The sequence below is a fragment of the Rutidosis leptorrhynchoides genome, chromosome 1, assembly GCF_046630445.1.
Source record: "Rutidosis leptorrhynchoides isolate AG116_Rl617_1_P2 chromosome 1, CSIRO_AGI_Rlap_v1, whole genome shotgun sequence".
NCBI lineage: Eukaryota > Viridiplantae > Streptophyta > Magnoliopsida > Asterales > Asteraceae > Rutidosis > Rutidosis leptorrhynchoides.
This window is the reverse complement of record NC_092333.1, coordinates 179,131,955-179,147,041: the sequence shown is the minus strand read 5'-3', so window position 1 is coordinate 179,147,041 and position 15,087 is coordinate 179,131,955. Positions and strand designations below refer to the sequence as shown.

Sequence of the window (15,087 nt, the reverse complement as noted above, 5' to 3'; positions counted from 1 at the left end):
GCCCCTTCACCAATTTCATGTGAAAAATGCTTTTCTATATGGCGAGCTCAAGGAAGAGGTTTATATGCAAGCTCCACCAGGATTCTCAGGAAACTTCAAAAACAGGGAAGTTTGTCGTCTTAAAAAAATCTTTATATGGGCTAAAACAATCCCCTCGGGCTTGGTTTGGGAAATTTACCTTACAATGAAAAAATATGGCTATAAACAAAGTAGTTCATATCACACACTATTTTTTAAACAAAGAAACCAACTGATAACTTGTTTGATTATTTATGCCGATGACATGATAATCACAAGAAATGACAGAGATGAATTTTTCAACTTAAAAACATACTTATGAAATGAATTTGAAATGAAAGATTTGGGAAAACTAAAATACTTCTTAGGGATTGAATTTTTACGATCTCAACAAGGAATATTTATATGTCAAAAGAAATATGTGCTTGATTTACTTGCTGAAACAAGGATGATCGACTGCAAACCAACTGAGACCCCTGCAATTCCAAACCAGAAGTTGTTAATCGAAGAAGGAGCTGACCTTGCAAATAAAGAACAATACCAAAGGATCGTTGGAAAGCTTATCTACCTTGCTCATACTCGTCCATATATAGCGTATGCAGTAGGAGTCGTCAGCCAGTTTATACATTATCCTCAAGTACATCACATGGAAGCTGTGTGAAGAATCATCAGATACCTCAAAGGAACTGCTGGACATAGTGTTGTATTCAAAAACAACGGACACCTCAAAACTCAGATATATACAGATGCAGGCTGGGGAGGTGAAAAAGGAGACAGAAAATCCACATCGGGCTATTTCACCTCAGTCAGCGGGAACCTTGGTTACGTGGAAAAGTAAAAAACAAAAGGTTGTAGCTCTTTCAAGTGCTGAAGCTGAGTTTAGAGGGATAGCATGAGGAGTACAAGAAGCGTTATGGATCCAAAAACTACAAACAGAGATCGGATTTCCACCAGAAGACACTAGTCAAATCTTTTGCGAAAACGAAGTAGACATTGCTATTTCAGAAAACCCAGTTCAACATGATCGGACAAAGCATGTTGAAATCGATAGACACTTTATCAAGGAAAAGCTTGAATTAGAAATCATCTCACTACCATTTGTGAGATCGGAAGACCAGCTTGCAAACATCCTCACCAAAGCAGTCAATGGAAGATTATTTAACGAAGTATTGGTCAAGTTGAATTTTGGAGATCTCACTATTCAACTTGAAGGGAAGTGTTGAAATAAAAGGATCAGAATTGTATTTAGCTCATCATTTCCTGTAAAGACCCAACAACAGAGTTGACCAGAGTTGACCAGAGTTGACCAAGAGTTGACTAACGGCTATTTCCTCTTTTTAGTCAAAAGCAGTTTCTTTCAAAAGTAACAGGGCTCCATTCCAAATTAGGAATTAGCTGTTTCAAAAGTAACAAGGCTCCATTCCAAATTAGGAATTAGCTGTTGCTCTTTTGTATTATAAATACGATAGCTAAATCTCATTATAAAGAACCGATTCAAACTTGTATCATATTAATCAATTCAAGTTCATAAATATAAACGGATCAATAATACAATTACAGCCTTTTAATTCTCTTAAACAACAAAGGTGCTTACAATAATATACTCAACTCATTACATATACATATACATATACATATACATATTTACATTATTACAAAAGTGTCGACGTGTTGACGTGTAATTGTGTAATAACATACACTATATACTAACGCAAGAAACTCAACTCATTACATATTACATATTATACTATATACTAAATATGGACAACACCCACCAATCATACCACGCCACCTCGCCCGAAATCACTGTAGTTACTGTAGCAACCACTGTAGCAATTTTTTTTTTTTTTCGCTTACCACAATGGAGTATAAAATATAAATCTTTTGGGTTTTCCCTTACCACAATGGAGTATAAAATATAAATTCATAGATAAACGCAGTTGCTCTGAATTTTTTTTTCTTACCACAATGGAGTATAAAATATAAATCCATAGATAAACACAGTTGCTCTGTATTTTGCAACTATAAATATACATATTATGTATATCGATATATAAACAAAAATTTGAGTCGAAAAACTATATATATATATATATATATATATATATATATATATATATATATATATATATATATATATATATATATATATATATATATATACACACACCATAGCATAATTTTTAAACGAACTAGATTAACTAAAATGAAGTCGTGTGGCTAAAAGGATTATACAACAGATCTAGAAACCTTCAATATTTCAAGTATTCATAACGAACTAATTTTAATTACCTAATTAGATATTAGATATTAGACATTTAGTAGATGATAAGTAAAAGAATAACAAGAAAAGAATGAAAAGGAGAATGTGGTATATGGGATGAAAGAAGGGGGAAAGAACACTGGAGAAATAAGTTAATTAGTGGAAAAGTGATTTTGTTTGTATAATATATAGTCTGATTAGGGTTTTTAGTAGACGGGTCAGCCCAGAGGCCCATTGGTGGGTTTTGGAGGTTAAAACGTTGGTTGAGTAATTGAACAAATGATTTCTTTGATTTTTCTTTAAAATATAAAATTTGGTATACACAACAACACAACAACAAAACTCAATCTCACATATATGGGTTATAGGAGAGGTGAGACGTTGATAATTCTTCATTTATCCTTCAATAAAGAAAAGTCGTTTCTCAACCCCAAGTGAAACACTCACAAAAGCAGAGAAAGTCATCTCTCTCTTTGATGGGTTGAGAGATTGCTTCCAAGGAGACCACCGGCCAATATGAAACCGAACATATACAAATATTACATACAAAATAGAAAAATTGTTTACTTTTTTAAGTATTATAAAATATTGTTATATTTTACTCCTCGGTTCAATATTAATAGTCTTTAGGTAAAAATACACAGTTTAAAACATTACATTCATTATATTATGCTTTTTAATTACTTTACTATTTAACCACTTACTTTTTACCTATATTTTTATCTTATATACAAAAGGTAATGATTATTTTTATCTATTTTTAGAAGTCGACTTATAATTTACCTTATTTTATAACCCGTTTATTTATTATTGATTAAGAAAAGTATTGAAATTATATGTGTATGTGAATTTGGTCTCCGTAGCGAAGCACGGACCTCCAAACTAGTTTACATTATTACATAATTCATGTAACAATAACAAAAGACTCTATACATAACTTTCCTCACCAGTCACAATTCATGTTTCCGTTTGAAAACGTGATAGAAATTTACAAATGATATATTATACAACACAAGAAGTTTCTGTACGTATATCAGTTTGTTTTTTTTTTTTTTGTTTTTTTTTACAATTCAACCGTACACCCTCTCTTCAACTATAATGCGAATCACTTTGTAATGATTATAATATACAGATACAAGAGTCACCTGTTGATCAACCTCTTCTCCATTAATCAAATCTTTGAAAAGTTGAATAAAGTCAATATCAAGGCAAGATCATTTGTCCAATATTCGTGTTTGACTTCGAGTCAACCTTGTGTTTTTGTGTTTATATACATGGACTGTTGTATTTACTTCTTCTGAAAGGCCACTAACAGGATCAAAGCTACAGCACGAAAAACTAGACCGGCGACTAGTAAACGCATCAAGCAAAATTTCCAGTCCCTGAGATCGTAACCTCTTTTGGCAATCGCAGCACATCTTGTCAGCAACCAAACCCCACGGTACCTAAATTTTTAAGGTTGCAGAGTTTAGTAATTACAAAAGAAAAAACAATAAAATCTTTTGAAATAAGATTCCAATGCTATTATGTCAAACCTTTCGGCATTAGCTAGCAAGAACGCTTCAAGTGCCCAAGAAGGGTAAGACAGTCTTTTAAGGAGAGGTAATATTGATCCTTTATCGCCGTCTTGTGTTGAAATAAGTGTTAAGACGACCGGAAGCAGTACCGACCACTATGAAACAAAAGAAACACATAACTACAGGGATCATACTATACTTAATTAACTAATACAATTTCAATGGACAAATCTAAAAAACTGTTAACATAAGGTATATATTGATTTCTCTATGCCAATAAGGAGTGTAAAGATTCACTTTTTGTCATGAAAGGAGTAGAAAAATTAATTTTTGCCAAAATCAGTGAAGGTTCAGTTGTGTATAATAACATGACTACTCAACAAAGTTTGTCTATATGTTTAATGACTAAATTTATACTCATTTCTTGGCAAAAATTGGATTCTAAAAACCAAATCTGAATTGACAATTTTGGATTTTAGATTACCTTTCTTGACGATTTTCCATAGTTTAATCATTAGTTCAAGAATGCTAAAAATACACTTGACAACAATAATATAAAGAAATTTTATAGACGAAAAAAGGACTATCCGCTATAATTTGTAAAGAAAGGTGATGGCTAAAGAGGTAATTCAGGATCGGAATGACTCACCAGTTGGGCAGAACCAGGTTCAAGGTAGATGGCTAGTGCATATGCGAAACCCGATACACAGTATAACAAGCAAAGTAAGATGATGTAATTATCAAAGACAGAGGATCTCGGAGGGTTGAAATAGTAAAATGTGCAGAGATAGACTGCAGGCTTAATTACTGTGTTGAACTGGTCGATTGTATCCTTTGAGAAGAAGTACGCAAAGCAACTCATTCCAGAAGCGCGTTCTCGCCAAAATTGCAACTTATCCGACGTAAATGACCTCATTGCCGCAATCTTGCTGAGTAAAGCTGAAACTTGGCCACAAATAGTTACCAAATGAGAGATAATAAAGTTAATGATTATATATTTTCTTAACCACATTCGACACACTAGTTATTGATATTTATGTTTTGGGTATCACAACCTGATCTGACCCATTCATAATATATGACCTGTTTATAAATCCGCCTAACCCGCTCATTTCCCCCCCTTAATGAGATGTTACCCAAAATACCTAACTATCTAAAGTACCCTTCAAAGTGAGATAATTGAGGAATTTTAAGCACCAACATCGTTTTATATAATTTTGTAGGGGGACAAAAAGAAGTTTTGAAACTTACAAAACGCAATGATGGTGTAAGTATATCCAACTGCCCCAAAGTTTTCATCACTCGCTTTCGCAAGTGTTCCTAACGAGATTCCAGCTATCAACAAAAGAAGAAAATCTACACCTTGTAGTCTAGCTTCTCGTATCCTTTGCTTTGCCACCCTATAAAAAGAGTCGTCTGCATCAAAATACATGCTAAAAAAGTCGTTCGGCATAAGAATCTTAGTTCCAAAATATTCCCTAATGCAAATTTAACAAAAAAAAAAAAAAAAAAAAAAAAATTGAAACTCATGATAAAGCATATACGTGTTTACCTCCCAAGGAAGTATCTATATTGTCGACATACACCGGGGGTTATGCGGCCAGATAAGTCTTTCCTCCTTGAAAAATAACTTAAAAAATTATCGTTCTTCATTTGAACAAGTAACTTAAATTCCTGCCATAATTCTGCAGCAAACGATTGGTCATGGGAACCACCGAGGGTAGAGGTTGAGCCTTCGGTTGAAGATGATATATTTTCCTCAGAATCTTTCATGTCTGGTGGTATAGGATAACCGTTATGGCGCATCCATTTTACAGGAAGTTCTTTATAGTTGATTGATGAAGTTGTATTTGGCTTTATAATTCCCTCCAATATATCGATGTAGTGATCTGGAGGGTTGACTCGATCTGGTACATGAATACCGAGTCCCGAAAAGTACTCTTCAACTGTTTTTACTGGTCCAAGATACGCAACAAGACCACCCTTTGCTAGAAGTATCAAGTCATCAAACATCCTAAATAAGCTATAGCTGAAATATATATAAAAAAAAATTATATATTAGTTAACCAAACATGGGGACAATTTTGGGTCATCATTTCCTCCCTCCGTTCACGATACAAAAAAGTTAAGAGCTTTATTATATAATTAGGGGTACTAATATAGGAAAGTTAACTAATTATAAGTTATTTTTTTTCTAAAAGTAAACAATTACTATTTTGGGACATATTAAAATAGACATGGGTTCGATCATGATCTGGATCCGATCCAATTACCTTGGTTGGTGAACCACCATGCACACGTTAACGGCTTCAAGAGCTTCACGACGAAGTGCTTTAAGTAGCAACTGAGAAGAAGAACTGTCTAAACCAGAGGTCGGTTCATCTAAGATTAACAAAGAAGGTTCCATTACCATTTCTAGACCAACATTTACTCGCTTTCTCTGGCCTCCAGATATACCTCGTTTTTCGACTGTCCCTACTAACGAATTCCGAACATGTTGTAGCCCTAAAGACTCGATCACTCTTTCTACAACAAGAACCTTTTCGGCTCGAGAAAGATTTGCAGGAAGCCTGAATATTCAAAGAGAGATCAAAAAATGCAATGCAACGCAATGCGTGCAGTAAATATGAGATTTGTAATCACTTTTATCTACAATGACGGAGAAAATGGAATTTTTTTTTAAGTTATTCACAATTATAAATGGTTAAATGATGTTCACATCTAGCATGAGTATGTAAAGGCTAAAGTGCATGGAAATGTAAAATTTATGTTCCGAAATTCATAGTATGCAACAAAGTACTAGGTGTTTCATTGTGTGTAATAAAGTTTCAATTTGTAGTTATTGTATGTACTTGGTGACATGGCAACTTGTAATGATGCCACATGTCACCTCATACATATGACAAACAAGTAAAAGTACCAAAAAGTATATTTCTGTGCACTTGACCCAAAAAAATCGTCAGATTTAAGCGTGAACAACTTACCTGCACTTAGCACTGAACCAAAGATTTTCTTCAACGGTGAGATCACCATGCACTATATCATCTTGAGGGACAAATCCAATAATTTTTTTGTAAGAACTCATAGATTCAATATGTCCATTTATAAGGATCGATCCGTTTACAGTACACCCTCTTGCTTTTCCTGTTAAAGCGGAAAGAAATGTTGTCTTACCAGCTCCAGAGGGACCCATCACAGCTGAAACCCGACCCGGTGAAATTTTCCCACTTACACACCTTAACAAATTCTTGTTTTTTCCCTTTAAAGTAAGAGTCAAGTCATTGAACGAAACTTCGATTCTTGGCCTGTATCTGAAATTTGGATCAGTAGCCATCGAAACAACCCCGGAAAATGTTAAATCGGTGTTTTGCAGTTCAAGTGCTTTTTCCTTTTCTATCTGACCATACGCATACTGAAAAATTTGGCTACGAGTATGCAACTTCTTATTTTTTGAGTCTTTTTTCGAGTTTTTATCGCCAAAACTGAAACCATGGTGACTTTCGGGATCATCTTCCAAATCATGCATCATCATAGTAAGATCGTTGTTGTTTTGATCCTTGTTGTCAGTATTCGATGAAGCGGTACTATGATGGGAATTTTCTGGATCTGATGACAAGGAAGACTTCTTACGAGAAAACGTGCGCGTTAACGAGCTTTGTAACCCAACTGCTCGTTTCATTGCACCGTCTTTTGCAGACCGCCATTTCTCTTGTGCTAAGTCCTTCGCACTTCGTGCAGCTGCTTCTCGAGATTTCGCTTTTCGTTTTTCTCGGGTCGAGAGTACCTGATCTGTACAGTTGTAAAAAATCAGCAGCAGTAGTGTCAGCCCACCCTGCAATTAAACGCACAATAACTATAATTATGATTTTTAAATGCGTTTTGTAGTTTTATTAAGCAGGATTATTAAGATACACACTTACACACATCATTAGTCCGTATGCAGTGATATTCTGATTTGCAGCCCCTTTATCACATGTAGCCAATTTATAACACTCTGCAGATTCATATAATTATAAGTAATCCATATCTTAAACCTAGTGATGTCTGAAATCATATAATGCATAATTTGACAGTAAAGGGTATGTTTCTCACTCCCATAAATGATTTTGAAATTTATTTTTTGTATTAACAGGCTAGTGCCACATATCATCTCTGGCTATGTGGCAGTCAACATCGTCATCACATAACCGCCTTTTTCTACATGGCAGTCCATGTAATATCCTCTGCTGATGTGGCTCTCCACATCATTGTTTTTGACAGTTACCTTCTAAAATCTCAAGTCAATATTAAGTTTCCGTTTAAACTGGATTTTATTATCTTTTTTGGGTGTGAGGAATTTTACATACCTTTTGTTGTCAAATTATGCATTTTACGATTACATTTCTGGTAAATTTTTCTAAGATTTATAGATAGATATGTGTACGTGTTTCATATGTTGATCCAAGCCTGCAGAAATGTCTGAAATGATAGAAACAAAAAATCAAGTAAATAGCAATGCAAGAAACAGTTAAAATAGACTCGTGATGCTATAAACTGTGAGGACGCATAATATAGACAACCCACAACAGACAAGTGTGCAAGCATCATGAAATATAATATAATATATATACCCAGGCTCGCAAGTATATTTCTCGATAGAACTCGGACAGAAGGACCCTGCTGGACAAAATACCTCACGACTACTCGTTACAGCTGACCAGACGTCTGCTCCTCCACAAGTATGGTTATTCATTCCAGGTGGTGGTTGGTACCGATATCTACAATTTTTTTTTTTTTTTTTTAAAAAAGAAGAAAAAAAATCAACTTATCAAACGGTTTAAGTTATAAAGCTCGATTATTTCAGTTTGTCTGGTGAAAGGAAAATAACTTACGGATCACATATATTAGTATCCCGGTTGAGACGAGCAAGAGGACAGTATGATCCAGCAGGGCAAGCTTCAGCAATAATATAAATGAGAATATTAGAGCAATTGTTTCTAATGCAAGTTGCAAAAATCGCTATTAGGGAAATACTCGGTCGGGACTTTTTAAGGAGTACTCGACAACTCGAGGAGTACTCGGATGTTGACCAAGTTAATTTTGACCGATTTTCCAAGTAATCCCAAGTTTTGGCCGAGTTTGACCAAATTTGACCATGTTTGATCGAGTTTGACCAAGTTCTTGCCGAGTACTCCCGAGTTGCAAAAACCGAGTACTCCCCGAGTAATCCCGAGTTCTGCAACATTGTTCTAATGTTAAGTAAATCAATCAATACATTAAAATCAATGCCTTGACCAAACAAAACCATTGAGGAGCAGTTCATTATTGCATTTTGAAAGTATATGAAATTAAATAATTAAGATCAAGGAATCAACTGTAACAAACTACGTTTATAAGATAATATTAGAGTGTTTGAAAAATTCTAATTATCTATAAAGATACTGTTGGGAAATTACGGTCTCACTAATTCCCACCACCCAACTCAACAATAATAGTAAAGAAATAAAAACAATACACAACACAAGATTTAACGTGGAAACTCCAAAACAGGAGAAAAACCACCGGCCCCCCAAAAAGAGAAATACACTATATCACAAATTGTTACAATGATATAGACGACTCTCTTAAGCCAACTACACTCTCCAAAATATTTAACTAATACAACTTTCAAACAAGAGTAAGAAAGAAAGAAATAATCAAATACTTAAAGTGTATTGATTGGTGCAATTTGGAAGTGAGGCTTAACACTCCTTTTATAACTAAGTCACCCCCTTCCAAGTTCTTCCTCCCACCTATGTGGGATAACATCCATTTTTACCAATATAACTAGCAACCATATTCATCTTCTAACCAAAACTATAACCAACAAATCTCCACCTTTTGGATAGAAGAAGATAACCATGCTTCCACATTGCAAGGATAACCGACGTAGATGCTTCCTTGACGACAACTTCAAGATCCTCATCTTCATGCCGCTGACATTATCTCTAACCCAAGAAATAAAATTTGCATCTTCATCGAATATTGTCAAGACCCGACAATCATTGTCATAACAGACAATCATAACTCTTAACAGAATTATCATACTCCACCATAAAGAGTATAGCACTTAGAATATCGCATTCCAAGCATTTCACCTCGGCACATGTTGTATAACCAGCTGAACAGTTATGGTGCAACTTCCTGTTTAGCTTTCCCTGGAAGTTTCATCAGCTACAACATCAGTTTCCACCACACACCTTGCATCAACGCCAAACCAATGCCCATGTGTAATTGTGGAACCGCTAACGAACATCCCTTTCCACGGTGGCGCGGACACACCATGAGGATGACGTGACTTCAGAGGAATTCGTCACTCTCCGTAAAAACGGAGACAATGTTAGCGTCTTTGGAGCCATTTACCGGATTAGCTCCACCTGGACAATTAACCCTTACATGGCCAGTCTTCCCGCACTTCCAGCATGTCAGATTTTTTCTAGAGTTTCTCTTCTGCCTATCCGAACACAACAGTACCGTAGCTTCTGATGAGGAGACTCCGTTACCTTCTAATCTTTTCTCCTCGGATAGGAGCTTGCTAGTAACATCTTCAAACTTCAACGTTTCTTTCCCGTACATTAGAATAGGTTTCATGTGCTCATAGGACGATGATAAAGATAATATCAACCTCAAAGCTTTATCTTCATCATCCGTTTTAACTCCAATAGCCTCCAGTTCCGAAACAATACCGTTAAGAATACTTAGATGATCTGAAATCTTTGAACCCCTATCCATACGCAGAGTATGAAATTGTTCTTTAAGACACAACCGATTTGAGATGCCCTTGCCCTGGTACAACTGCTCTAGTTTAACCCAAAGCTCCTTTGCCGTTGATAACCCGTGCACATTTGCAAGCACGTTCTTTGCAAGACACAGACGAATCGCACTTGCTGCCCTCAAATCCATATCATCCCATTCTTCTTCATCGAACTTACTGCTAGAATCACTGCCGGGAACAAAGGTGGATTTACCTTTCAATGCCTTGTGTAACCCGGACTGAATCAACACATCCTTGACTTGAACCTGCCTTAAGCCAAAATTGACCATCCCATCAAATTTCTCAACATCAAACCTCATTGGACTAAACTTCGACATCGTATCCGTATCCTATAAACAACACTTTCTCTGATTTTGCCCACGTTTCGAATAGCCAAAAGATGTAGCAGGTAGCCAGGACCCTTTAAATCGGAAATCCACAACTAGGCCACTAACAAATCCAACTATTACTACGAATCAGAAAAAATATTGTCTAACCAGATACCCTATACGATCAATAGAACTCGTTTCTGATGTGGACGATCCACTCCCGTGGCAACCACAGAGCATACTCCGACTCCTATAACCGAGACCCCCGTCAAACCTGACGCTCTGATACCAGTTGTTGGGAAATTACGGTCTCACTAATTCCCACCACCCAGCCCAACAATAATAGTAAAGAAATAAAAACAATACACAACACAAGATTTAACGTGGAAACTCCAAAACAGGAGAAAAACCACCGGCCCCCAAAGAGAGAAATACACTATATCACAAATTGTTACAATGATATAGACGACTCTCTTAAGCCAACTACACTCTCCAAAATATTTAACTAATACAACTCTCAAACAAGGGTAAGAAAGAAAGAAATAATCAAATACTTAAAGTGTATTGATTGGTGCAATTTGAAAGTGAGGCTTAACACTCCTTTTATAACTAAGTCACCCCCTTCCAAGTTCTTCCTCCCACCTATGTGGGATAACATCCATTTTTACCAATATAACTAGCAACCATATTCATCTTCTAACCAAAACTATAACCAACAGATACGTGTAAAATGGTACCTAAATAATCTAACAATCAGAATCATTTGACGAACAAAAAAAGAACCAATAAGTAAAAAATGTACACTGCGGTATATGTTACTATTAAATAGGTTGGACTAGAACTTACGTATCATACAGGTGAGACCAGTTGGACAGAAGAAACCTTCACAACAAGGTTTACAATTGGTAGTTCTATACGGCATCTCGTTTTTGTTTTTTAGATCAACCTTTACATCTTTCCGAGCAGCACAAGCCCAACCGGGCTCGCATCCAGGTGACCATGAGGTAAGATTACAATTCTTGTTACCTTTTACATAAGTAGAACTTTTAAATCCTTGTTTCTCAGCTTCTGATAATACAGTTACATAAAACTTTATATCCGCCGCAGTACACAACCTCTGTAAAATATTTCCTATATAAATGATCACATACAAGTCAACAACTTACAACATGATTAAGGTAAATTATATGAAAGTTTCATATAATGGAGTGGCTACCATTGGTTTTCTTGATGCAATTTGACAAGAATCTTGTATCATGAGAAAAATTGAAAGCTTCATTCCATTCAGCAGTTCTGTAAATCAATGATAGAATTAAACCATAACCAATTAGAAGCATCTTTACTTTTTAAGGGGTCATCTATCTGAAAAAGTTTGACCTTCCCCCAAAATCCAAAGTTTTTTTTTTGAACAGCGAGATTGGAGTTACTGACGGGCAGTGGCAAGGTTAGGCGATAGGGAGTGGGGTCCCATGACCCCACTTGTCTCGAAAATTTTCTTACGAAATATCTTCAAATTGTACAGCACACCATCAAATTTTATTATAGGACCCCATATATTTTTAGGATTTATAGTTTTTTAGAGGTAAACAACCGCCAAAGTATCAGTCAAATATTATTAGTTGTGAAAAAAAAAAGAAAAAAAAAAATATTCAGGACCCATTGAGTTTTGATTCTGATTTCACCACTGCGGAGGGGAATCACCAAAGGAGTTCCCAATATCCAATCTTAGGTATACAACTACAGAATATTCTATTGAATGCATCAAACTTTTTATTTAATTTATTTCCATCAAAATGGGTGCCACATTAGTTTACAAATTATCAAAGATAAAATACATACAGTAGAAATAACTAAAAACTAAATACAAGCAATAGAACTTTGGGTAAAGTATGATACTCAATTAGACTTTTGAGTGTAGATCAAGTATCAGATCATAAGCCTCAGGCGAGCACTAACCCCTATGAAGCTTGTGTGCCATTTTACAGTTTTACCCTTTTGTGGCAATGTACTTAAATTATGGTAAACAATCCTAACTTAAACAAAACAAAGCAGAGAAAAAGTTAAAGCCCTAGGACTTACATGTCATACATGCAGAAGCTAAGATCATTAACAGCATCTTCATGGAAAAGAAAGGAAAGAGCATTAAATCGAGTAAATATCGATTTCGTGATCTCGTCTAATTTAGCCGGATTTTTCTTAATTGTTTCAGGATCAGGATACTGTTGAGCGTTTGCGAGATAGTTCGTCGTTAGGTTCGATGATTGTAGCCCTAAAAATATGAAGATTAAAATAATACGAGAGGTGATGATCATGGTGATTTATCGATCGCCCCGTGAAAACGCGATTTGTTGACGGATTTTGAATCATTAGAACGTGATTCGTATAGATTTTGAAGATTTTTCGGTATTTTGATTTTGATTTGAGGGAAGAAAATTGGGTAGGTTTATGAATTTGCATGATGTTGTTTGTTTGTTGGAGAAAGAAAAGAAATGGCGGGGAGAAGATGTAGGGAGATGGAGAGTGATGGATTGAGTGTTACTAGATTTTTAGTTCCAGATTTTGAATTATGATTTGATTGATTTATTATTAGGGAAAAGCTAATGAGATTAATTTAAGGTTACGATGTTAATTTAGTGGTTTTTTACTTTCTTTTGGTTCATGAGAAGTACGGAGTAATTTTTAGTCTAGATTCCTCGTAATTCTAGGTGTCAATTCGAGTTTAAAAGGTGTGTTTGATTCTTAACCATGACGGTACGTCATTATGTCATGGTCTCACTGACAGTCACATCAGCGGCACATCAGCACATTCTTCTCATTACTAACCAAAGACTAACTGCTAACAACCATGACATACATATCACACACTTCCTCACACCCACTAAATTAATTAATTATTTACGGGTACAAGTTTAAAAGCATTATGTACAAAAAAAAATTGCACAAGGTCCGTGATTCACTTTTTTATCCAACGATGTAACATCCCAATTATTTAAGGTAATATTTTATGTAATTTAATATTTATATATATTGTTGGTGCTATTTTGTATTATAAGTGGTTAATATTTAAAGTTTGTTAGTCAAGTTGGAAGGAACTAGAGATGCAAAGTTAGATTTAAGGACCTTTCATAATATGGTTTTGGTGGGGAGGGTAGAAAGTGCATATAAGGCAAAGTTAATTAGAAAAAGAGTTAAAATGCTGAAAATAGTATCAGTTGCAAAAAAATACAGAGTGTTAGTGTGTGTGTGTGTGTGTGGCGACCCAAGAAAGAAGAGAAGGAGAAACCTTCAATTGAAGAAATTAGGTACATGCAATTGGAAATTTATGTAATCTAGTGTGTTCTAATCATCATAGCAAGTTACAATTCTTCAATTTCTTCTCCTCTTGTGCACAATTAAGGTTCTTAAATCCCTAAAGACAAGGTATGAACTTTTATGTCTAAGTATCACTAGAATTGGGTGTTTTAGATGAATCTCAAGCTTAAAAGTTGTTGTATGTTGAGAATGTGCACACTTGTATGATTAAAAACGAATTTGTAATTGATGTTGGAAGTAAGTTCATGTATGACTTGCATTTTGAGTGTATGTTGGGAATATGATGAATTTGATGTTATTTATAGCTTAGAATCAAGTCATGCACACTAGGTGTTTGATGAAATGCCTCAATGAAAATGCATATGAGATTTAGTTAATTTGTAGAGAAGAAAGTTTATGTGTAAATTGTTGATGTTGTTGTAAGTAATGATATTTGGATGTATGATGATTTTAAGGATGTTAGTAGTTGAAATGGGTTTATGCACATTTGATGTTTGATGTAATGCTTGAAAGAATTATAATGTCATGTATGTAAGTGTTCTTGTGATTAATGGGGTTAAAAAGGGGGATTAAGTCAAATGTGTAGGTATATGAAAGTGTTGTAAGTTTTGAAAGATGTAATTTCGTTGAATTATGTTAATGACGAGATTAGCTCATATATAGGTGTTAATCAAGGCAAAGGAGCTTCAAGTGATCAAGGAACCTCGTTTAATCAAGGTGAGTTTATAGGGGGTAAATTGGGCGGGTCAAGAGTGACTTAGTGTTTCCGAATTGCATCCGTGCAAGAGGACAACGACTAAGAGCACTAGGTGGATAGCTTAGATAGAATTATTAGGCATGCCTAATAATTGTATCTATGGTTGATGATTAGCTTAG

The 15,087-nt window shown here is 35.1% G+C and overlaps 1 protein-coding gene across 1 annotated transcript; it reads right to left on the bottom strand.

Moving 5' to 3' along the window:
* Window positions 1-3,318: 3,318 nt before the first annotated feature.
* Window positions 3,319-13,308, bottom strand: LOC139867283 (ABC transporter G family member 28-like). Its single transcript, XM_071855636.1, has 14 exons — window positions 12,979-13,308; window positions 12,116-12,192; window positions 11,746-12,030; window positions 8,670-8,733; window positions 8,409-8,555; window positions 8,222-8,256; window positions 7,719-7,792; window positions 6,783-7,630; window positions 6,072-6,368; window positions 5,351-5,827; window positions 5,050-5,198; window positions 4,448-4,737; window positions 3,817-3,953; window positions 3,319-3,726 (listed from the first exon to the last, which is right to left on the bottom strand). The coding sequence occupies exons 1-14, from the start codon at window positions 13,209-13,211 to the stop codon at window positions 3,570-3,572; spliced, it is 3,270 nt and encodes a 1,089-aa protein (XP_071711737.1). The 5' UTR covers window positions 13,212-13,308; the 3' UTR covers window positions 3,319-3,569.
* Window positions 13,309-15,087: the final 1,779 nt, after the last annotated feature.